At 39.8% G+C, this 23,444-nt stretch overlaps 1 protein-coding gene across 2 annotated transcripts in view; it reads right to left on the bottom strand.

The window, feature by feature from the left end:
* The window catches only part of Mxi1 (MAX interactor 1, dimerization protein), a 44,062-nt gene extending 21,205 nt beyond the window's left edge, over positions 1 to 22,857 (bottom strand). The window contains exons 1-3 of one of the 2 annotated variants that reach the window (XM_013017843.1): positions 22,579 to 22,857; positions 21,317 to 21,449; positions 11,365 to 11,394 (exon numbers count right to left, since the gene is read on the bottom strand). In XM_013017843.1, the coding sequence (XP_012873297.1) occupies positions 11,365 to 11,394; positions 21,317 to 21,449; positions 22,579 to 22,651 (236 nt within the window). In that variant the 5' untranslated portion in view covers positions 22,652 to 22,857. Of the gene's footprint in view, positions 1 to 11,364; positions 11,395 to 21,316; positions 21,450 to 22,250; positions 22,272 to 22,578 lie in introns of those variants that run through there. The other variant, XM_013017844.1, reaches the window with a different exon arrangement.
* Between the last annotated feature and the right edge of the window lie 587 nt (positions 22,858 to 23,444).

Genomic DNA, 23,444 nt, shown 5'->3' with positions numbered 1-23,444 from the left:
CTGTCCCTCAGCTCTTCAGCTCAAAGCTAGCGCTCTACCACTTGAGCCACAGCACCACTTCTGGCTTTTTTCTTTTTGCTTATGTGGTGCTGAGGAATCGAACCCAGGGCCTTGAGCATGCAACACAAGCGCTCTACCAATGAGCCACCTTCCCAGCCCCTTGCTTTTTTTAAGTATAAAAGAAATGATACCAGAAAACTATTTTACAATTTGAATTTTTACTTCTTTAGAAATCATTCTAAATCTGTAATATATATACATTTACATGATTCTTTTTGTCTGAAGCAAAGCATAGGTTACTTATATTTTGATTATAAATCTTTTTGGCATTTCCCAACTCCCCTCCCTCTCTCTGTGCTTGAGGACAACTTCAAAAGAGGTGTGAAATATAATATATAACATACAGATAGAAAATACAGATGACAGTCAAGTATGCAGAAGTCCCTGAGTTCGATGACCACCAGCACTGCAATAAGTAAGTAAATAAAAAATTTAGCCGATGAAGCAGCTCAAAGTTAACACCCATATTCTCAGAATAAGAAAAGTCTGAAGTATATACTAGAGATATCTTCAACTAGAAAATGGGAGATAGATATGTGTCCTAGTCCTTGGGTCAAAACTAGATTTCGTGTGTGTGTGTGTGTGTGTGTGTGTGTGTGAGCGCACGTGCGTGTTACTGGAGTATGAACGCAGGGCCTCTCACTTACTAGGCATAAGTTCTGACACTGAAGCCATGACTCTCTAAACCCCTCTAACTAGATTTGAAAGTAAAAAGTAGGACTAGAGTACTGGAAATTTTAGGATTATTTTGAATCAAAAGAAATCATTTTAGATGAATTATTTTTCACTGTGCTAGAGATCAAACCCATGGCTTCAAGCATACTGGCCATGTGTTCTACCACTGAACAGTGACTAGACCTTAGAAAGCATCTTAAAGAGGACTTAATTCTTTTTTTTTTTTTTGGTCCGGTCATAGGCCTGAGCTCTGGGCCTGGGCGCTGTCCCTCAGCTCTTCAGCTCAAGGCTAGCACTCTACCACTTGAGCCACAGCACCACTTCCAGCTTTTCTTTTTGCGTATGTGGTGCTGAGGAATCGAACCCAGGGCCTCAGGCATGCAAGGCAAGCGCTCTACCACTGAGCCACCTTCCCAGCCCTAGAACGTGATTTTAATTAACCAGTAATGTTGTGCTTTTACTCTACACTCTGTGGGAATGGTTGGGGAAGAAAAAAAGGTTTGAATAGTCACAGGTTAAGTATTATGGATATGAGACCAAAGGAGAATGCAATTAAAGAGCATAAATTTCTAGTAAATGCAGTCAGTAAAACTAATTTCCAGCCATTCTTAGCCATTGAGAATGAAAAAGACAAATAAATGGAAATGTCCTAGAATTTTTAGTGAACTTGGCAGATTATTGATGCAGTGAGTGTATTATTGGAAAGCTACTTTTATTGTCCAAATAATGAGGAGAAAAGATTCCAATTTACTGACCTGTGGCTACTTTCTCTTCAGATTGTTTACAGACAAAGGTTTAGATGAGATAGTGTCCTTTGTTTTAGGCAACAGTGTGCTTTTTCCTCTTTGTATGGCATATTTCATCTAGTTATCACCAGAGCATTAGAAGTGACTCATTAGATATAGCAACAAAATAGTTACTATTAAAAAGAGGATTTCTCAAGACTGGAGACATGGTTCAGTGGGTAAAGTGCTAAGCAATGAACTAAAACTTCAGGTACTGAGTTCGAATCCTGATCTCTGGGCAAAAAAAAAGGATCTCAGTAGCTTGTGAAAATATACAAATGAAAGTGGAGGGAGGAAGCTAGAGTAGAAAGGAAGAAAGGTAGGAATATGGAAGGGAGGAAAAGAAAGAGAGGGAAGGGGGAGAAAGGGAAGGAGAGGGAAGGAGAGAAAGAGGGGGGGTGAGAAAGTAGGAAGAGAGAGGAAGGGAGGGAAGGAGGGAGAGAGGGAGAAAGAAAGGGATTAAAACAGAAAGGGAAAGGGAGGGTTGAAGAGAGAGGAACTAAGAGCTAGAATACAATAATATTTACAGATTAACTTATTACATATCTCCTTACAAGTCAGTAAATAGTTTTGCAAAAGGAACATAATCCTTCATATTCATTAGGGACCCTACCCACGCCCTGAGTTTAAGCCCTAGGACCAACACTAAAAATAAAATATAAATAAATACCTCAGGGTTGTAACTACAGTTATCATGTTATAATAATCTGCCTTCAGTCTCCCAAATAGCTAAAACTACAGACATGTACCACCACACCCAACTGCGTTCTTCCTTCTACAACCAAGAAAAGCAAGACCCCCAACATGTTATGTAAATAACATTTTAAGCCTGTCAGTTGTAGAAATAAAAGAAAAAATTGTTTTCATTTTTACTTTCTGGCGTAATTCTCTTATCAATGAATTACATATTCCCAAAGAAGCCATCTGTGTTGGATTCTAGATACCTTTTTGATAATCTGCTACACATTGTTTAGTATTAAAATCTGTCTTCACTGGCTTTTCTCAAAATAAAAACAAAACAAGGAAGTTATTTACTTATAAATTAAGTTCCAACTTTTACCAATATGGAAGATATGTGTGTAGACAATATGTCATGTCTGTCCCAGAGCTGAATTAATTTGTTTGCCAAGCTGGTTAGTAAGTAACCATATGTAAAAATTCTCTTCTCATTACTGAATCCTTGTTTAGACCGGAAGGTTTTCACTATAACTTATTGGACTTTCAATTTACATCATTTTCTAAATAAGTAGAGAAAAAGTATAATCTATCACAATAGTTAAAAAGTAAAAGAATCTGAATCTTTTCATTTTAAAAAAGATAAACGTAAGATACGAAAGAAATCTCTCATCTAACAAAAATTTACATATATATATACTCATATAAATGTAAAATACACACAAACCCCTCCTCTTGGTATAATTGCTGGAATGTGTATTGGGATAGAAATCTTTATATTAGTTTAAGAAAAAGTGAAGCTGGTGGCTTATGCCTATAATCCTAGCTACTCAGGAGGTGGGGATCAATGAATTAAGGTTCAAAACCAGCATAGGCAGACAAATCCAAGAGACTTAGCTCCAATTAATTAGCCAAAAACCAGAAGCAGAGGTATTGGTCAAATGGTAAGTACTAGTCATGAGTGAAAAAGCCAGTGAGAGTTTGAGGACCTACGTTCAAACCTGTTTTTGGGAAAGAAGGAAGGAAGAAAAAGGAAGGAAAGAAGGGAGGGAGGGAGGGAAAGGAAAAAAATGAAAAGGTATGTAAATATTTTATTAGTATTAAACTTTCAGTATTTACCATAGTATTTACACTGCATTAATACTTTACCATATGTACCAAAAGAATTTAGCAAGAAAGCATAATTCTGCTATATAATTATGAGCATCATAACTATGGCATATTCAGTTTTATATATATATATATATATATAAACATTCTTCAAAGTGTCACATAAAATAACTTTGCATGTACTGCATCATCTAAATTATGTCAGGAAAATATTAAATATTAAAAAATATTAAACTTTGTTTTTTTAAATTACAAATTCATAGTTTGGTAAGAGGTGCTTTCTTATGGAAGTTTCCAGTGTCACTGACCCACAGCTCTCTAATTCTTGGATAAAAACACTGTACATTTGCTATAACCTTCAAATACTCACCATGTCAATTATTCAACATCAGACTTAATTACTTGTTTACTTCTACATGTAATCTCAAATTCACAATTTCAAGTGAAATTTCAGGGTTAGTTTCAAAGATTTAATGAGCTCATCTCTTCCCATGCATCATTTGTAGAATCGATTTAAACTGTATGAATTAGGCAGATGAAGTGTTGAGAAAATATGGTTTGTAGCTTGCAGTCCTTGTTCTCAGAGTCAGCCATTGTCAGAGTACAGTATGTGTAGCCAGGTCAAGGAGTAGAAAGTTTAGTTTTAATGAGTTATTTCTGACAAAGGTCACTGAGAAACTATGAATCTATCTGGACAAAAATTCAATGCATTAAAAATGTCCTGGCTACGCTTTCTCTATTAAACCATACATTTTATCTCCAAAACCCACCCATCACTTCATCTGTATCTCATGTAACATGCAATTCTAACGCCAACAGGTGCCTATCTCTGGCAGCTGTTTTTCAGTTGCCTGCCGTCCGCAGCATTCTTACCCCTATAAAATACAATCAGTCATTTACTTGCATACAAAATAAATACATCAATTACGTTTCACTGGCAAATGATGCTGTTCTTTTTTCATATTGTTTGACAATGTTAACCTACATCTTTAACTGGCTTCATAAGAGAATTGTATAAAGGCTTGGGAATATAGCTCAATGGCAGAGCTTTTGCCTAATGAAGTCCTGGGTTCAATCCCCTGAAGAAAAACCAAAAAAAGAGTAAATTCTAAATGACTGTCTTCTTCTGTCTAAAACATATCACTTCTTATTTTATGTAAGTCATCCTCTATAGCTTTTTGATGTAACAGACTCCTACTGCCTTAAAAAAGTCACAAAAAATAATTATCTTCTTCAAGGCAAAGAATAAAACTATTTTCTTCAGGATTTTTTTTTTAATTACAAGTATCCGTTTTTCGTTTTTACACTAAAAAAGCAAAGTAGCCATTTTTATTTGTCTAATCACGAAAACTGGGAGCATTGGATAATGAGGTTTTTCCTTTTTTTTATTTACGATTACCCATTTTAATTTTGTTGTTTAAGATGCAACACATGGTCGGTGGTGGTGGCTCACACCTGTAATCCTAGCTACTCAGGAGGCTGAGATCTGAGGATCGAGGTTCAAAGCCAGCCTGGGCAGGAAAGTCCCTGAGACTCTTATCTCCAATAAACCACTAGAAAACCGTAAGTGGTGCTGTGGCTGAAGCGATAGAGCATTCGCCTTGAGCTGAAGAGCACAGGGACAACACCCAAGCCCAGAGTTCAAGCCCCACAATCGACCAAAAAAAAAAAAAAGATGTAACACATATAAACAAATTATAAGATTGACAGAACTACTACATGCTCTCAATATCTGGTCTTATCATGTTAATTTAACTGCTAATTAAAGGACCTTAAAAACCTTTATATCTTTCTGTAAGTTTATTTTTTACTTTATTATTATTTTTTGGGTCCAGTCGTGGGGCCTGAACTTTGGCCCTGGGCACTGTCCCTCAGCTCTTCAGCTCAAGGCTAGCACTCTACCACTTGAGCCACAGCGCCACTTCCAACTTTTTTTTTCTGCTTATGTGGTGCTGAGGAATCAAACCCAGGGCCTCATGCATGCAAGGCAAGCGCTCTATCACTGAGCCACCTTCCCAGCCCTGTAAGTTTATATTATATGTAAATATATACATAGATATAATATAGTCCTCTCTCCATTATAAAATACTGTTCTAAAATGCATCACATATTAGAAACTCATCTATAGTTAATTACATGTCTTAAGTAACTGCACAGTGTTGGAATTATATGGGCAGTGCCATCAGCCAGTGATGACGTCAGTGGTCTCTGCGTGCCAGATTTCAAGGTCAGTGTAGTTTTCAGGACCTTTCTCTCCATTACTGGTAACTGCTATGATGAATGGATGTCCACAACATTAATGAGACTCTAGTTAGCCATCTTAGCAGGACCTCATGTTTTTGGTTTGCCTTTTTGTAATGTCTGTTGATATTGACCATGCCTATTGGCCATTTGCATGCCTTTTAAAATTTTGAATAACTATTCAAATTCTTTGCTCATTTTTAGACTGGGTTATTGACCTTTTTATTATTTAGATGTTAGGAGTTCTTTATATGACCTGAATACAAATCTCTACTCAGCATTTTCTTCTACCTTTCAAGTTGTCTTTTAACCTCCTTATGCTATTCCTTTGAACCACTGAACCACAAATGTCTTTAACTTTGATAGTCTAGTGTCTATTTTCTTCTATTGCTAGATATTTCTTTGCTGTTATATATAAGAACTCTCTACATGGGCTGGGATGTAGCTCAGTGGCAAAGCGCTTGCCTAGCAAGTGCAACGTCCTGGGTTCGATCCCCAGTACCAAAAAAGAAAAGACAAAAAAAATACAGTTAAAAAAAAACCCAAACAAAAGAACTCTCTACATAACCCAAAGTAATAAAGGTATACTCCCATAGTTTCCTCTAAGAATTTTGTAGTTTAGCTCTCAGATCCAAATCTAGGCTTCATTTTGAGTCAATTTCTGTGTATAGTATAAGGTAGGAATTAAGTTTCATTATTTTGTACATGTCAGCGTTACTTCTCAAATCCAAGTGCATTAACATTATTGAAAAGATTTTAAAAATAGAAAAAGACAAAATAGTCAAGGCCAGATGTGGTGGCACACTCCTGTAACCTAGCTCCAGGAGGTTTCCAGTTTGAGGCCAACCAAGCATGACTCTTATCTCAAAAGCAGAAATAACCTGGGTATGGTGGCACATATCTGTAATTCAGCTAACATTAATGCTCAAAGCCAGTTCAAAGAAATGAGTGCCAGATCCTAGATGAAAAACTAAAAAGCTAAAAGGCTGGGGACATGTTTCAAGTGGCAGAGGACTTGACTTCAATCTCCAGTTCCAAAGAGGGAGAGAAGGAAGATGAGGGGAGGTGAAGGGAAGGGAGAGGAGAGGGGAAATGAAAGGAAGGGGGGAAGGGAGAAAAGAGAAGAGAAGGAACAGAAGGAGAAGGAGGAGGAGGAGGAGGAGGAGGAGGACCCAAAGTGGAAAGGAAGAGGTAGGGAGTAAAGGAGAGAGAGCAGGAGGAAGGATGCACCTGACATTCTAGCTATGCCGAGGTTAAGACTGGGAGGTCTACAGTTCCAAGCCAGCTGAAGCAAAAAATAAGTTCGTAAGACCCCCATCTCAAAAGAACAAACTGGTTATGGTGGCATGTGCTTATCAGACCTACTGCTAGCAGAAGTGTAAATAGGAGGATTCTAGCCCCTGCAAAAAGTGAAGGCTTATCCTATAAACAGGGTCATCTTTCCTTCTAAGGTATATGAAGATCCTTCTACAAGAAGAGTATGCATTGCTACTCATTGGACATCATTCTCTTATCACACTGCTCAGTCACTTCTGCTCTGCCTAGGAAGGCGTTATTAGTCCAGTGTCCTCATGTAGCCTTTCGAGCTTTGCCAAACTTGTAATAAGGGTAAGCCTTTTGTTTCAATGGAATGACAGCAATTAAGGCTGAATGGCCTCTCCTGCAGTCAGCACTAAGGTTCTTGACCATTAAAGTCCTGTTAAAGTTGTTGACTGTTGAAAACATCATCAGTAATTTGAATTAAGAAAATGAAAAGGCAATGAAGCGATCTAAAATCTGTATTAAATAGTTTCTTCTCCGGCAAAGAACCAAATTCATAGGAGAAGCTAATGGACAAAGTGAATTGTTAATTCTTCAATCTCTAAGACTCATTATGTTTACCACTAGATAATTCATATAGGTTCCTGAGGAATCCAAAGGTATTCTGCTTTTCCTCTACCTTGTGGGCCTGCTATGACCTGCTGTGGGATAGGGCTACCACACAGGAAACAAATGCTCTGAACCATGTAGATCAGGCCCAGCATAACCAACATGGTTTCAGGAAGAAACCAGAACCCAGAAGCTATGCAAAAAAGAATCTAAATTTCTGTGTTCTGAAACTACCAATAGCTCATTAACAAGCTGTAGACATCCTGGAGTTAATTGTAGGTTAAAATGAAGTACTCAGGGTATCTCAGACACAAAATCTCCACCACCAGGCTTTGCTGTGATTTTGAGAGTCAGAACATCAATGTTTAGTACTTATTGCTTCTTCATAGCCAGTCCAGACCTTCAGCCATCTTAGGGTTTTAGTTAAAAGAGCCATCTGGAATGACTCTGCCATTTGCTGATAACTTAAAATCTCCTATTCTTACTACATTTACCTTAGGGGGAAAAAAAAGAGAAAGAAAGAAAAAAGAAATCATGAACTCAAGAGAGATTTGCATACAAAATTTTAGAACCCAACTAAAAGGGAAAAAAGTATCTTACGGCAAAAATGTAAGATACATGAGTGGCAAATTTTCAGGAATTATGAATTACTTCAAGAATGATTTACTTAAAATTCAGTGTGAGTATAACATGTTTTCTGCCACGTTCCTCATAAACTTGAAGCCAAGAGGCTGAAAGTTGCAAAACATGTGGATGCAGCATGATTATAGGGCATAATCTGAACATAGGTGCAAACTGTATAAAATATCAATGTGCACTGGGCTTTAGTTACATAATGTACATAGATTAGTTGCTTGAGCAAAACAACCCAGCTCTAGAACACCTGGCATGGTCTCTCATATGTGTGTGTGTCTGTCTGTCTGTCTCTCTGAGTGTGCCTGTGTCTGTTCTAGAGCTTGAACTCAGGGCCGAGATGCTGTCCTTGAGCTGTTGTGCTCAAAACTAGAGCTCTACCACTAAGCTACAGCTCCACTTCCAGGATTTTGTTTTTTAACTGGAGTTAAGAGCCTTACAGTCTTTCCTACCCAGGCTGGCTTTGAACTGCAATCCTCAGATCTCAGCCTCCTGAATGAGCCACCAACATCCAGCTCTTTCTTCCATTCAGTTAACCCTATAAAAGGAAGATGCCTCTTCAAGTCACCCATCCAGTCCATGTTGTTGATGTTTTATATGCTGGAGTCCCTTGGGCAAACTGTTGTTTCTCCATAAATGAGTGAGGCAGACAAGACTCCTTGGGAACAAACCTCCTTAGACAAACAAAGCCTATCTACCTTCTCTGTGCTATGTACCATATCCAGCCCAGCTCTTCAGAACTATTATTCATTTTTTGTCACAACCAACCAAATACTTCCTTTAAGCTATCTATAGCTTTAATATACCAAAAACATAAACATAAGGTAGGAAAAAGGTTTTTGTTTTGGGATGTTTTTGGGTAGTGGTGGTACTGAGGTTGAACTCAGGGTTTTACACTTGTTATGCAGGCTACCATTTGAGTCATTTTGCTTTAATTATTTTCAGGTAAGGTCCTCATGCTTTGCTAGAGCTAGCCTTAGACCAAGCTCCTCTTAACTACAACTCCCCTATGTAGTCTGACTTATTGGTTGATACAGGATCTCACTAGCTTTTTGCCTGGGCTGGCCTCAAACCTCCATCTTCCTGATCTCTGCCTTTCAAATAGCTGAGATTATAGGCATTGGCTACTGTGCCAGGTCTAAGACTTTTTTTTTAAATGGAAGATTCCCTACTGAATAAACTGTTATGCCCCTAACACATCACTCAAGTTTGAACTCCAACTTCAGCCTTCACTCAAAATTAAAGCCACCATCTACAGGTTGCAGGCTTGTCTCGGGAGAATGCCTACCTAACAAATGCAAGGCCCTGAGTTCAAACCCCAGGATTGCTAATAATAATAACAACAAAAATCCTAAAACAGACAAAAACAGTAGGCCATCAGCATATATGCAATAAATGCTGGACACTGAAAATACAATGAACAAAATAAAAATCTTTGCCTCCAATGCAGTCACAGTCATTTGGCAGATAAGATAACCACAACCACTCTCACAATGGGAGAAGTGAACAGAACATTGTGCTAACAAAGTAGCAAAAACTACGAAGTCTTCCTGAAGGGATATGCTAAGTCTCTTCAGGAAGGTATGACGTCTATACTCCCCAGTAACAAGGCACTTAGGCCAGTCCATCTGTAAGATCTGTTCTAATTGCAAATCATGATTTCCTGTTTGTCAAGAGTGGCTGACAATCCAGGAACTGATGGTTCACACCTGTAATCCTCACTCCTCAGGAGGCTGAGATTTGGAGGCTAGTAGTCTGATGCCAAGCTGGGCAAAAATGTCTGTTAGAATCCAAAATAACCAACAAAAATGAGCAGGGTTGATGGTAAGTCTCAAATGGTAGAGCACTAGCCTAGTAAGCAAGAGACCTGAGTTCAATCTGTAGTACCACCACCACCAAAAACAAAAAAAACAAAAACCCAAAACAGCAACAGTGGGAGGGAGGGCTGCTGTAGACAATTCCAACTGATGATTAGTTGAATCTCGATAAATGAGAATATTTTTACTCTAGAATTCTTGTATTTTCTATCAAACGTAATCTTTACTTATTTTCCAATTCTCTGTAGATGGTAAATCATCTAATCATTAATTTCTATTCTTTCCACTTTATTTAATGTTTCTATATCTATGGCTGCCATTGTCTCTTTCCTGAATTATTGCAATATTCAAAAGGATGCTGGTATCCCTCACCTGACCAACCCCTTAGAAGCCTAAGTAACCTTCCCAAATATGATCATGTAACAACCCATTTTTAAAGGACTACCTGCTATCTACCCCTCACAGGACAAGAGTCTTGTCATCTGCAACACAGTGTGAAACAGACTCTTCAACATCTTGTCTAGCTTACTTCATGCTGTAATCCTTGATACTCATACTGAATGTCTTGTCATTTCCTTAGTATACAATGTTCCCTTACCATCCTCTACAGGGCTTCTAAGGCCTTCCTCAAAGGGGAACTAAGTGACCATCTTTCAGTATCCTCCAGTAAGTACTCTCTGCTTTGCCATTACCATTCTTACCATATTATACAGTATCATATTAACCACTTGTCTCTTTCCACAAAGCTTTGAGTTCCATAAGGGCCAAAAATGTTCTAAACATTCTTATATTTCCTATGTAGAGCCTTCTACTTGCCTGGCAACGACATTATGGTTGGTGCTTGATAGGTATTTATTGAATACATGAATGAATGGACAAACTACAAAGCAAGACTCAATGCATTCCAATTTGTTATCTTTATGAAATATTTTAGAACCTAAACCTTCATCAAGACCATATTTAAGCTATGAGCCTATCATAAATATTTTTTCAAAGACAGAAATAAAGGAGGCTACCCATAAGGTCAACATTGAGATGAGCTTAAAAACCTCTTTACTTCTTCTAGCTTTGATAGTTTATGCTGGGTGCCAGTGCCTCATGCCTGTAATCCTAGCTATTCTGGAGGCTGAGATCTGAGGATCATGGTTCAAAGCCAGCCTTGGCAGGAAAGTCCATGTGACTCTTATCTCAAATTAAGCACCAAAGAAGCCAGAAGCAGAGCTGTGACCCAAGTGGGAGAGTACTAGCTTTGAGCAGAAAAGCTCAGGGACAGTGCCTAGGACCTGAGTTCAAGCCCCAGGAGCATCACAATAAACAAACAAAAGCCTACTTTCTAAATCATTTTTTTTGTGGAGAATATACACACAAACATATTAGGATCATTAAGCCAAGCATTTAAAAAATTATGACTACATTTGCACTATTACATTATTTTTTACATTAAAATGGTGAGTTTGCATTTTAAACCTAGCCAAAGTGGCACCTTATTACTGACTCACCGATTCTTTTCCAGCTCATTGTGTGTAGATCTAAAAGAAAAAGGGAAAAAGACAGAACATTAGCCATGCTTGCTAATCAGGCTACAGAAAGAGAGATGAGTTTACATACTACTATACCACCACCAGCCAATATAACAATGCAATGTACACTCAGACTTCTACAATCTCATGCATTAAAAAAGTCTACAGACATTAGGACCATTCATTCAGATATTGTGTTTTCAGTTAATACTTCTAAATATTCTGGAACTGGAGAATTACTGCTACTCTAATAAAATTAATACCAGTACTTACTCTTCTCCCTATATTTTATTGATTGTAGACATTGTTAGAATTCATACACAATCCTATTTAAAATTTAATTATTATTATAAAGGTGATATACAGAGGGATTACGGTTACACAAGTCAGGTAAAGAGTACATTTCTTTTTGGACAGAGTTACTCTTCCCCCACTCTCTCCCAGTTTTTCCCTCCCAGACCTACCCTCAAGTTGTATAGTTCATTTTCAACGAAGTATCTCGTGATATGATCCTATTTTTTTAAACACATATATATGAAGATCTCGTCTACCTACCTATTCCTAAACACAGAAAAATGGGAAGTTTTGGCTACGACAGAAACAGCAACACATTTGTCTTACTTCTAAGAGATATAAGTAGATGCAAGCATTCCTGCCTTTTGTGTGAAACACAAACAAGGAAAAGTTAAACAAGGAAGAAAAATATAGTAATAGAAAGAAAAGGAAATATACATTAATAAAATTATGACATATAAAAGACTAGAAGAATATAACTCAAAATGCTAGCCCTGGTTATTTGGCAAGTTTCTCATTTGGCCACTTAGTATTGCTATGAGACTTCTCATCTACTGAACACCTTCTGCTACACAGCATGCAAAGCATTTAAAACATACTGTCTCATTTTATTCCTGAAACTGTGCTCCTTCTTTTCTTTGGTTTTGGTGGTACTGAGATATGAACTCAGGGTTTTACCACTTAAGCCTGTGTTGACAGAGTTCCACTATGTGGTCCAGGCTGGCCTCAAATTTTCCATCTTTCTGCCTCAGCCTCCTGAATGCTAGGATTTGAAGCATGTGCCACCACATGCAGCAACCTCTGCTTTAACCAGAATTCTGAGGCTCAGAGACATGGCTCCCGGGCCAAAAGTAGAGGCATCAGGCTCATTAGTTGTGGGGATTTTACTGGTGCGGTAGCCAAAAGCCAGTACTGTCTCCTGTCTACCTTTTGCTTCCTTAGCAGTTTCAGTAACAGGATGAAAATAAACTGATGTTCATTTTAAAGATGTTAATAAAGGATTTCTCTCTAAACAAATGTAAAAAAAAGAATCTTAGGAAGTTTCAAGAGTAGACAAATTAACAGGAAACACATATGTGTACAATTAAGATTTTAAAAAAATACTAAAAACATAGTTGGATATTCCACTTTAGAAGAGACAGTTTAAATGAAACCTCTATAACCTTATAAGCATTAACAGTTTTGATTGTTCTTTTTTGTTTAGATGAGATGTTAAAGAACAAGTTTTAAAAGGGGGAAATGGCATATTTTAAGTAAAAACATTCTTCAAAATATGAATGGCTAATCAAAGATGAGATTCTCTCCCCCTTGGCAAACAGAACTGGGTTTCTCTGAGAGGAAAAGTAAAACAAAATTAAGAGACAATTCACACATAAAATATGACAGCAAATAATAAATGCAAACATTTTAAATAGAAAATGGTAGATTCTGGTCACTGTAAACTTGTTCTCCACAATCTGGCAAACCCATGGGTACCAATTAAGATTGAAAAATAAAGTGCCGATGATAATATACACAAAGATAACCAATTGTGGAATTCCAATATTACACTGAACCTATTCTAAAGAACTTAATCTAACTCCCTGCTGTGAAAAAAATTAAAGCAGCAGGTTCTTTTTTACCTCTCTCAAACAGAACTTTTTCACCAAATCAGAAATTATATGTCACATTTAGTTATACCACTAACAAAATTTAGCAAGACTCCCAAATAATAACAAGAATGACCACAAATATACTAATCATTACGATAGCCGGGCGCTGGTGGCTCACGCCTGTAATCCTAGCTACTCAGGAGGCTGAGATCTGAGATCACAGTTCAAAGCCAGCCCGGGCAGGAGAGACCGTGAGACTCTTATCTCCAATAAACCACCAGAAAACCGGAAGTGGCGCTGTAGCTCAAGTAGTAGAGCGCTTGCCTTGAGCTGAAGAGCTGAGGGACAGCGCCCAGGCCCAGAGTTCAAGCCCCACGACCGACAAAAAAAATAAAATAAAAAAAAAAACTAATCATTATGATACTGTCATATTTTTCTCATTTTCACTGTTCTGGTAAGTTAATACCAAGTTAAAAAGTATTAGTACTTTCAGTGTTCTAGGCTGTGTTAGGCTCCAGAATTTCCAGTTGGTAAATTAAGACATGTATAGTCATGACCACAATTAAGGCAACACAAACATAGGAAGAGAAGTACAATGTTGGGGGAGTTCAAAGAAGGCAAATTTACCTCCAAATGGGGCTACAAGGAAACTTTTAGAAAAGGATAGCATTTGATCCAGGACCTGAGCAAGGAGTACATTTGCCACTGGTAAAGTCTAGAACGTGTTAAGGATGCGATTCAAAGTAGAAGGGTTAAGAAAAAATGCAGAGCTATGAAGTTCAAAGCAAAATCAGGTAACACAGTATAGGGGGCATACAGACACATGGTATTTAAGAACTTTGAGTTTAATATTAACTCTTGCTCACACTAGCTGTATTAACTTTGGGACAAATTATTTAACTTCTCTAATTCACAGTTTCCTCATTTTATTTTATTTCAGTTTCCTCATTTTAAAACTGGCTTATTTGGGCTGGGAAAGTGGCTCAGTGGTAGAGTGCTTGCCTTACATGCATGAGGCCCTGGGTTCGATTCCTCAGCACCACATAAGCAGAAAAAGCTGGAAGTGGCACTGTGGCTCAAGTGGTAGAGCACTATCCTTGAACTGAAGAGCTGAGGTACAGCGCCCAGGCCCTGAGTTCAGGCCCCACGACCGGCAAAAAAAAAAAAAAAAACTGGCTTATTGTTGTGTACCGTGGCTAGTTATTGTAAGAAATAAAGAAAAATATGTGAAAGCATCTAACACATAGTAAGGACTCAATAAATGTTAGCTACTGCTTTCAGACTTTATGTTTTTGAGACAAGATTTCACTACGTAGCTCAGGCTAGCCGAAACTCAGAATATTCCTGCCTTAGCTTCCAAAGTGCCAGGATTACAGGCCTGTGCTACCCCACCTGGCTATTTTTATTATTTTTCACAAGATTAAAAATACATCAAACATGAAAATAGATTCTATATTATGTATTTAAGAAGTGGGGAGAAAGGGTAAGGGAGTTGACAAGGATGCATTTATACATGTATGGAAATGTCACAATGAAACCCCAGCTTGTACAACTAATGCATGCTACTAAGTAAAAGACATTTTCTTAAGTATGCAACGTGAGACCATCTGATAGGTTTTCAAAAGGTTTTGATGCTTGGAACTAGCCTGGCATCAAGCGAGCAAATACACATGCATAATGGTAAGAGACATTGAAAGACATGGCAGGTATCTTCATCATATAGTCAGCTACGTGGACAATACCATGGTTAGCAGCTCTGCAGTCAGAAAGAGTCTAATTATATGCACACATAGAAAATAACAGGTCAAACAGTGATGGCCACAAGTAATTAAACGTATCAAACATTAGCATACCCAAAACAACCCCTTTGCTTCTCTGACAGTCTGTGTCAATCAGGTCCTTCTAATGATGTGTCACTGCAACACCCAACTATGATAAATTCACTGCAAGGTTCAGATGCAGTGAGGAGTCTCACCCATTTAGCTAGCCAACGCATTTTGCTTCTAATGAAATGTACTTCTGAGGGCAAATAGTAATGACTATCCTGCTCTTTGACACCCTTACTCTAAATGCTAAACAACTTCCAAGGACAGAGAAAGGTGTTTCTATCATTTTATCACTGAATCATAGACAATCTTGCCCCTACCTGACAAATAACATCCCTTTGGGGGAGAAATCCTCCTTGGATGGGCATTATTACTTCCACTAGAGCTGTGAGCTTTCACTCACTCCAGCATGGCTCTAATATGTAAACTTTAATCTTTCAGTGGCAGTCTGAAATAAAGTGTAGGAATGACATTACTCAAGAGTAGAGCTTCTGTGAAAGGAAAATAAAAGTCTTCACATTCATGGGATTTTTATGTTTATTTTATTTATTTTTTTGGTCCGGTCGTGGGGCCTGAACTCTGGGCCTGGGCACTGTCCCTCAGCTCTTCAGCTCAAGGCTAGCACTCTACCACTTGAGCCAAAGGGCCACTTCCGGCTTTTTTCTTATGTGGTGCTGAGGAATTGAACCCAGGGCCTCGAGCATGCAAGGCAAGCACTCTACCACTGAGCCACCTTCCCAGCCCCTCATGGGATTTTTAAATAGGGTAAACCAAAATAAAAAAGGAAAAGCAGTCTAACAAAAATATGTGAGAGATAATTTTTTAATGCATGCTTATATCAATCAGTACTATAATCAGACTAAAACTAGGATCTGGGAAGAGCATGCCATCCAACTTGTATATTTAGATTAGTATCTGGAAAACTGTCCTCACTGGAAAAGAAATAATAAAAGAGCCATGCTATATCCAAAAGGAAGCAATGCTATTTCATATCTAAGGAGAAATCTAAAAGAAAGTTTTCTTCAAGTCAAAAGTACTGCCTGGTTAGAGTAGTGTACATACTGCTTAAGATTTAGCTTGCTGTTAAAATCAATCAACACCTGTGCCATAAGGCTTAAGCTGATCACTGAATTCATCTCTTGGCCACCTGTGCTCTAACCATAAGATGCTGATAATATCTTACCTTCGTGAAACAGAGAACTGTACTACATGAAACCCTGAGTTATATGACTTGCGATCTTCAACACCATCCATTCAGTATTTGACCTCCCTCCCCCCGCAAAAAAAGCCTCTCATCGAATACCATCCATTCAGTATTTGACCTCCCCCCCCCCCGCAAAAAAAAGCCTCTCATCGAATACTAAGAGAAGCAGCTGTCTTTCTGACTTAAAAGGCTATACTTCAGGGGAGGGGTATGTCCACAAGTAAACCAGCAACAGGCAACTCATGCTTCAACGAAGTATTTAATAGAAAGCCTGAGTCAGTTTAGTGTGAGATTTTTTTTTCTTGAAAATTATTCATTTAACTCATTTATGGTCAAAGAAACACATCTCAGAGGCTGTGTCCACCTTCAACAATATTATAGCCATTAAGACTTTAACTGCTACTAATCTCCTTTTTTTTGTCCTGAAACTTTACGTTTTTTAATTGAATAAAGATTTTAATATAGAAAAACCTAAGAAAAAAAAGATTCACAAAAACAAGTCTTCATTCAGTTCTTCTCTGAACGAACAAGTACATGTTTAAGAATAAAAATGGTAGAGAATGCCAGGCTTCGGTGGCTCACATCTGTAATCCTAGCTACTCAGGAGGCTGAGATCCAAGGATCGCAGTTCAAAGCCAGTCTGGGCAGGAAAGTCCCTGAGACTCTTATCTCCAACAAACCACCAGAAAACTGGAAGTGGCACTATGGCTCAAGTGTTAGAGCGCTCGCCTTTGAGCTGAAGAGCACAGGGACAGCGCTCAAGCCCAGAGTTGAAGCCCCACGACAAAAAAAAAAAAGGGTAGAGAACACATCTGAAATAATTTCCACTGGGAAAAATTCTCTAAAATTATCCTTGAAAAATAACTTACCACTCTCTTCCTCTCCTCCTTAACCTTAAAAATCCATAAAGACTGAGAAGAAGGGCTATAAAGCTGAAAATACAATGATACAATCACTCCTTCTAAAATAAAATGTCTTTATTCTATGGTTTGGGGAAGGTGGAGTGGATCTAAGAAAAAGGAGACAAATATAGCAAGAATACTCAAGGTGCATATGTGATACAGTGGGAAATGGGAAGAGATGGAATAAGGAGAAGGATGAACAGAGCACTGGACACTGATGAACATGTTCAATTGTAACCCCCTTGTACACATTTTGAAGTTCAGAAAGTAATAAAGTTTTTAAAAATTAAAAAGTTAAACCAAAGCAGGAGGAAAGTTTTGTTTTTAAACATTCTTGATCTAGCAGGTGGAACTGAAACACTGCTGATGTGGCAAGAGCCTTTAATAGTCACAGGAGACTAAAGAGAAGAAATCACTGTGTACAACAAGTTGAAATTCAAGCATAAGTTCGTTACCTATTCTTTTTAGGTCACCTTAAAACAATGCAACTACTATGTATATGGCACAGGCTCAGACCAACATTTACTGCCAAAATTGACAAGCTTTTGATTTCCACAACATGGGAAACAGTGAGTGTTCTTTCAAATAAAGTACAGCATTCTGCTATTTTACTATAGTATAGTTAAAGAATGGGCACACCTGTAATCCCAGGTGGCAGGAGAATTGCGATGTTGAATGAGATCCTATCTCAAAAAAAAAAAAAAGGCAATTTGGAGTGTTTATTTATTTTTGCCAGTAGTGGGGCTTGAACTCAGGGCCTAGGAACTGTCTTTGAGCTTCTTTTGCTCAAGGAAAGCATTCTTCCACTTGAGCCACAGCACCACTTTTGGCTTTTTCTGTTTATGTGGTACTGAAGAATTGAAACCAGGGTTTCATGCATGATAGACAGTCACTGTACCACTAAGTTGCATTCCTAGCCAAGATTTTATTCTTGAGGTATTATGTATTGTTTTCCTTTGCAAACATAGTGTCATTAACACCCCTTAAAACACAAAATAGAAGAGTTTGCCAAAGCAGAAGTTGTATTTTCTTCTATCATTTTTCCTTCTAGCCTAATATGGTATTTGGCACAAAAAAATAATAATCAACAAAAAATAAAAGCTCTGAATTTCCATTGCAGGTAAGTCTACCTAAAGTTGAAATTTTTTCATTCTTTGAGAAACACCACTGCACAGAGCACAGTGATTGGTAGTGGAGATAACTGTCACTGCAGAATAAAGCAAAAGAGATTGGATCCTCATCTCAGAGAAGGTTTTAGTACAACAAATTGGCCACAAATTTTAAAGAAACAGTCAAGACAACTAATGTGGGACAACAGGTTCTGGGTTCCACTGCTCACTCTCCTGAGAGGCCTATACTTCTTCTTTTTTAAAAAGACAACTATTTGTGCAAACATGATGAACACTGTCAAGTCTGTAAGGATCTGATCCATTCCAGTGGATGAAGAACGACTTCCCCAAGTAGGTGATGGCCTGTTGAGGAAGACTGCTATTAGAGATAACTGGGCAAAGGAGGGAGAGGAAGACTGACTGCCAACAGGGAACAGGGGACACAAAAAGACCTTGAGGTAGAAGAAAACCTGTTTCATTAAAGGCGGCCCAATATAACTCATGGGAACAACAATAAATAAAAAGAAATAAACTATTTCCCAAATACTCTGCTATTAGATTTTCATGTTTCACTCCTCTTCATAAAACACAAATTTTAAATAAATTAGTTAAGGAAAAATTATTTCTAGTGTTTCAGTTTAATATACTAGTTCTCTTTCATAAGCCCTAGCCTAAACCTCACACATAAATAGATCTACCTTAATATATTCTAAAATAGATTTCTTTCCCTCTTCTTTGCTTGAAGCTTAAATCCCCATTAGAAATTTCCTTCCTCAGTTTTAGGTGGTGCAAGGTCTGAGTTCCCTCAGGCACTGTCAGAAAATATGTGTATGATTTTACTAAGTTTCTCACATGCTGTGCTAAATCACAGTGGTCAGAACTGTGGTCTCACACAATATAGTAGAATCTTAACAGGTACATTACCATGAAAGAAAACATTAGTCAAAACCCTAAGCAGAGTCTGTGTTAAGAATAAGGGATGACAAAGATTGCCCTATTAATGACCCATTATGTACTTTGCAAACTCTAGAAATGTATGTCTTACTTATGCCTCTAATCCTTCAGCTGTTAGTAAAAAATGCTATACATTCAATGACAGAGAGGTAAAACTGAATTCTAATAATTAATGAAAACTATCAGAGTCTTAGAACTCCAGCGGAATAAGGAGCCTTGGTGAGGACTTCATACATCATCTTCTATCACAGATGAAAACAATAAGGGATGAAGAGAAGTGTCACGTGGTCATACGCTTGGTTTCTAGAAAATAGAAATTACAGTATGACACAATTCAGGTTCCATTTCCTAAATGGTACTCTTTCTACATCTCCAAGTTTTGAAAACAAGTTTTTGTTTTAATCTATGTGTAGACTGAAGTAAAATTCCTAAAGAGGCCCATAATTTCTCATTATATAGCCAGAGAAACTATAGGGGCTAACAAATTTATGTCTTTAAATGTTGTATATTATACCATATTGTCATCTTAAGCATCCCTCTCTACAACAAATCACATAAATTCACCCAAATACATAAATACATTAAACTTAGGTTAATTTTATAATTTAAAATTTTAAGTTTAAGCAAGGTATGAGTGGCTTATGCCAGTAATGGTAGCTACTCAAGAGGCTGAGATCTGAGGATTGTGGTTCAAAGCTAGTCCAGGCAGGAAAGTCCATGAGACTCTTACCTCCAATTAGCCACCAAAAAAGATGTAAGTGGAGCTGTGGCTCAAGTGGTAGAGTGCTAGCCTGTAGCAAAAAAGCTTAAAGACAGTGTCCAGGCCCTCAAGCCCCAGGACAGGCACAAATTTTTTTAAGCTTGAAAGGCATAATAGTTTAAGAAGAGACAAAAAGGCATCATGCTGTTCTATAGGCAAATCAAAGGAAGAAGACTTAATCCTTGCCTCAGTGAGGTCTGAAATGCAGAACAGAATTTCCATCTCATGAGCAAACTACAATTGATGTCTATGGGAATCTCTAGTTATTTTCTGCATCAAGAGCTCCCTGCTGCTCAGTCCCTACCCTGACTCCCCAGAGGCCTACCCAATGCCTTTAGGACAGCCCACCCTCCAAGTGAATCATTCCTAGATAAAGTTTAAGGAATCAGGAACAAAGTCCCCTTTAATTTCTTCATATCAATGGGAAAGGCAGCATCTTCTGGTCCTCTTTTAGGAAAGGACCTTTGAAAACTTCATGACAAGACACCTTGGGATTCATAGCTTCCTGGAACAAAATACAGCCAGATGCCACAAAAAAATTTTCAAAAGTGGAGGTCGATTATGTCTCAGTACACATAGACAAGCATATGCTAAAGAAATCTATTTGGAAAAAAAGTATTATCTGTTCTGGTTGAAGGACAAGCATCTTTTTTCTTTTCCTTTTTGCTTTAAAACCCCTTCCCTTATCAACTCAGATTATGATTCACAAGATGAAAAACACAGTCTTCCTCTTTTCCTTAAAAAATAGATCAGGATCACTATCTTCCTATTTTACCTAAATATTTCTATTCCTCTAACAAAGACCTTGGAGATATATATATATATATATATATATATATATATATGTATGTATGTATGTATGTATACACACACACACACACATACATACATCTATATATGTATCACCAGAGCTATTTTAGATTTAAAATTTTTCTTGGATCATATTAAATTTGGAAAGAAGAGAAAAACTGGTCCAAGATTACCTTTAGTATATGGCTACATGTGTGGATACATGCTATTAAGTCTCCTGTCTGCTCAGTCATAAACATCTGATCTTAACAGTCTCAGTGAGAACCATAGTTTGCCTTTCCAAATTTGTTCCTTTCCTTCCACATGAAGTCAGGCTGTGATTCCTAGACCTTAATGTTTTAAAAGGGTCAATGCCAGGGTGGTGAAGACATTCATTTTGTGTTGCTCCAGACTTGGGAAAACAGGAGTCCAGCAGGACCAACACCTCCAAGTCTAGCTCCTTCCCTCTTGTCCTCCTTTCTAACCCTCCCAGTTTACTACCTGTTGGCAGTGCTGGTATTGCTGCTCCCAGGGCTGTGTTTCTGTGCCCGGCTCAACCTCCGTGGGGGCTTTGAATGCTGTAGTCGGGGGCTTGGCATGGAGGGGAATGATGAGGCGTAGCCATGTTCACACTCTAAAAAGAGCAAGAGGGGAAAAAAGGTGTGAATAGAGAAATTCATATCTCCAGTTCCATAAATCGAAGGTCTAACAGGTTCCTGAAAATAGGAATCGAGGCAAAATATCTCTACTTTGTGGTCAAAAAATATTCCCATTTCTAGCTGGACATGGTGGTGAACACCAGCATTTTGGATGGAGAAGCAAGAAACTTCTGGATTCAAGGTCAGCCAGCACACACACCTCCCCATATATCCCAGGGAACCCAACCCATTACCTAGAGAGTGTATTGACACCTTCTAAACCAAATAACTTCTCTTTTTCTCCAGGAAGTCTTTTGGATTGAAGCACTCTTAATTTCTGAGTGTGGTGGTCCCCCAACTCCTCTTTTCCCTGAACGGTTTTCATTCTCTAGTGCCTGTTTAGTTTCATGTTTGTGTAACTCCAAATACTTCAATCGCCAAGTCTTGGTCATTTTTCTCTCCGGACACCACTTTTCTGGTCTTGGTGCCCAGCACCCCAATCCATTTCTCCTTTGGTCTCCATCTCCACATCTCCCACAGCACCAGGACAGGGGGTCCCGCTGACAGCTGGCTCCCACTCTCACAGGCCCCACACAGCTCGGCCCCTCCCCGCCACGCTGCCCCCCTAACCCCACTCCGGGTTCATCCTGTGCCCCGTACCCCAGCCCGGCCCCACTCCGATCCACAAGTTCCCGCCCCCGAGCACGCGCACGGGCCCGCACGCCTCCCCGCGCACTCATCCACACACGCAGGCTCACACGTGTGCCCTCACACGCGCACTCCCTCCCTGTGCCCACCTGTCACTCTTGCTCACATTCTTTCACATCTGCGCGCACGCGCGCCCGCCTGTCTCGTGAGCGCACTCCCCCCTCCCCGTCTCGTGCACGCGCCCTGGCCGCCCGTGCGCGCACCCCCGCCGGGCTCTCGTGCACGCGCACTGCCCGCGCGCGCGCCCCTGCTCGCTCCGCCTGTCACTCGTGCGCACGCCCCCCCGCCCCCCGCCCTCCTCCTCAGCAGCGCACGCACTTCCACCCGCACACTCGCGCACCTCTCCTCAGCAGCCGCACCGCACTCTCCACGCGGAGCAAAAGCCCACGGGCTCAGGCAGCGGCGCCCAGCCGTTACCTCGCTCCCGGCGCTCCAGAAACTCGGCGGCCTCCAGCAGGCGCTGCACGTTGATCATCCGCACCCGCTCCATGGGCACCGCGGGGGGAGACCGGAGCTCACCGCGCTCCCGCCCCTGGCCAACAGGAGGCGCCACAGACGGCTACCCCGCCTCACGCCACCCCTAGACGTGTGCGGCGGGCGGGCGGGCCAGCCCGGCCGCGGCTCGGCGCGCTCTCCGCCGACCCTGCCGCCTCCGCCGCGCCCGCCGCGCCCGCCGCGCCGCCTGCAGCACGCGCGCGGTTTGTTTACCTCTCGGCGCGAGCACGGGGGTGGGGCGGGAGCAGCGACGCGGGTCGCTCCGCCTCCTTCTCTGCCCCCTGGGAAACGCAGTCCCGCCCCCCTCCCACTGCACGCCGGGAATCGTAGTACGGGAGTACGTAGTGCACTATAGAGCGCGCCTGCGCCTCACGATTCGGCGATGGCTGCTGGGAGATGTAGTTTGTCGCGGCTTATCACCCTCCAGGAGAGGAAAAAAAGAAGTTGGCCAGGGCTTAGAGAGAGAAGGATGTAATTGAGTTGAATCTATACTCGAAGTGGCTTATTTTTCCGCACGTCCCACAGCTTCCCAGGGACTGGAACATTCATCATGCAAACTGCCATGTTCCAGTCATCCCTCTACCACTATATTTTCATGTAACTACTGTGCCTCGGTTTTTTCATCTGCAAAATGAAAAAAATAGCACAGTTGCAAGGACGGTACTCCCAGAATCACTTGATAAGCCAAAAAGTACTGCTTAGAAATTATTTAAATCAGGGGCTGGGAAGGTGGCTCAGTGGTAGAGCGCTTGCCTTGCATGCATGAGGCCCTGGGTTCGATTCCTCAG

This window comes from Dipodomys ordii, unplaced genomic scaffold (genome assembly GCF_000151885.1).
Source record: "Dipodomys ordii isolate 6190 unplaced genomic scaffold, Dord_2.0 Scaffold36, whole genome shotgun sequence".
Lineage (NCBI taxonomy): Eukaryota > Metazoa > Chordata > Mammalia > Rodentia > Heteromyidae > Dipodomys > Dipodomys ordii.
This window is presented reverse-complemented; position numbering and strand designations above follow the sequence as displayed.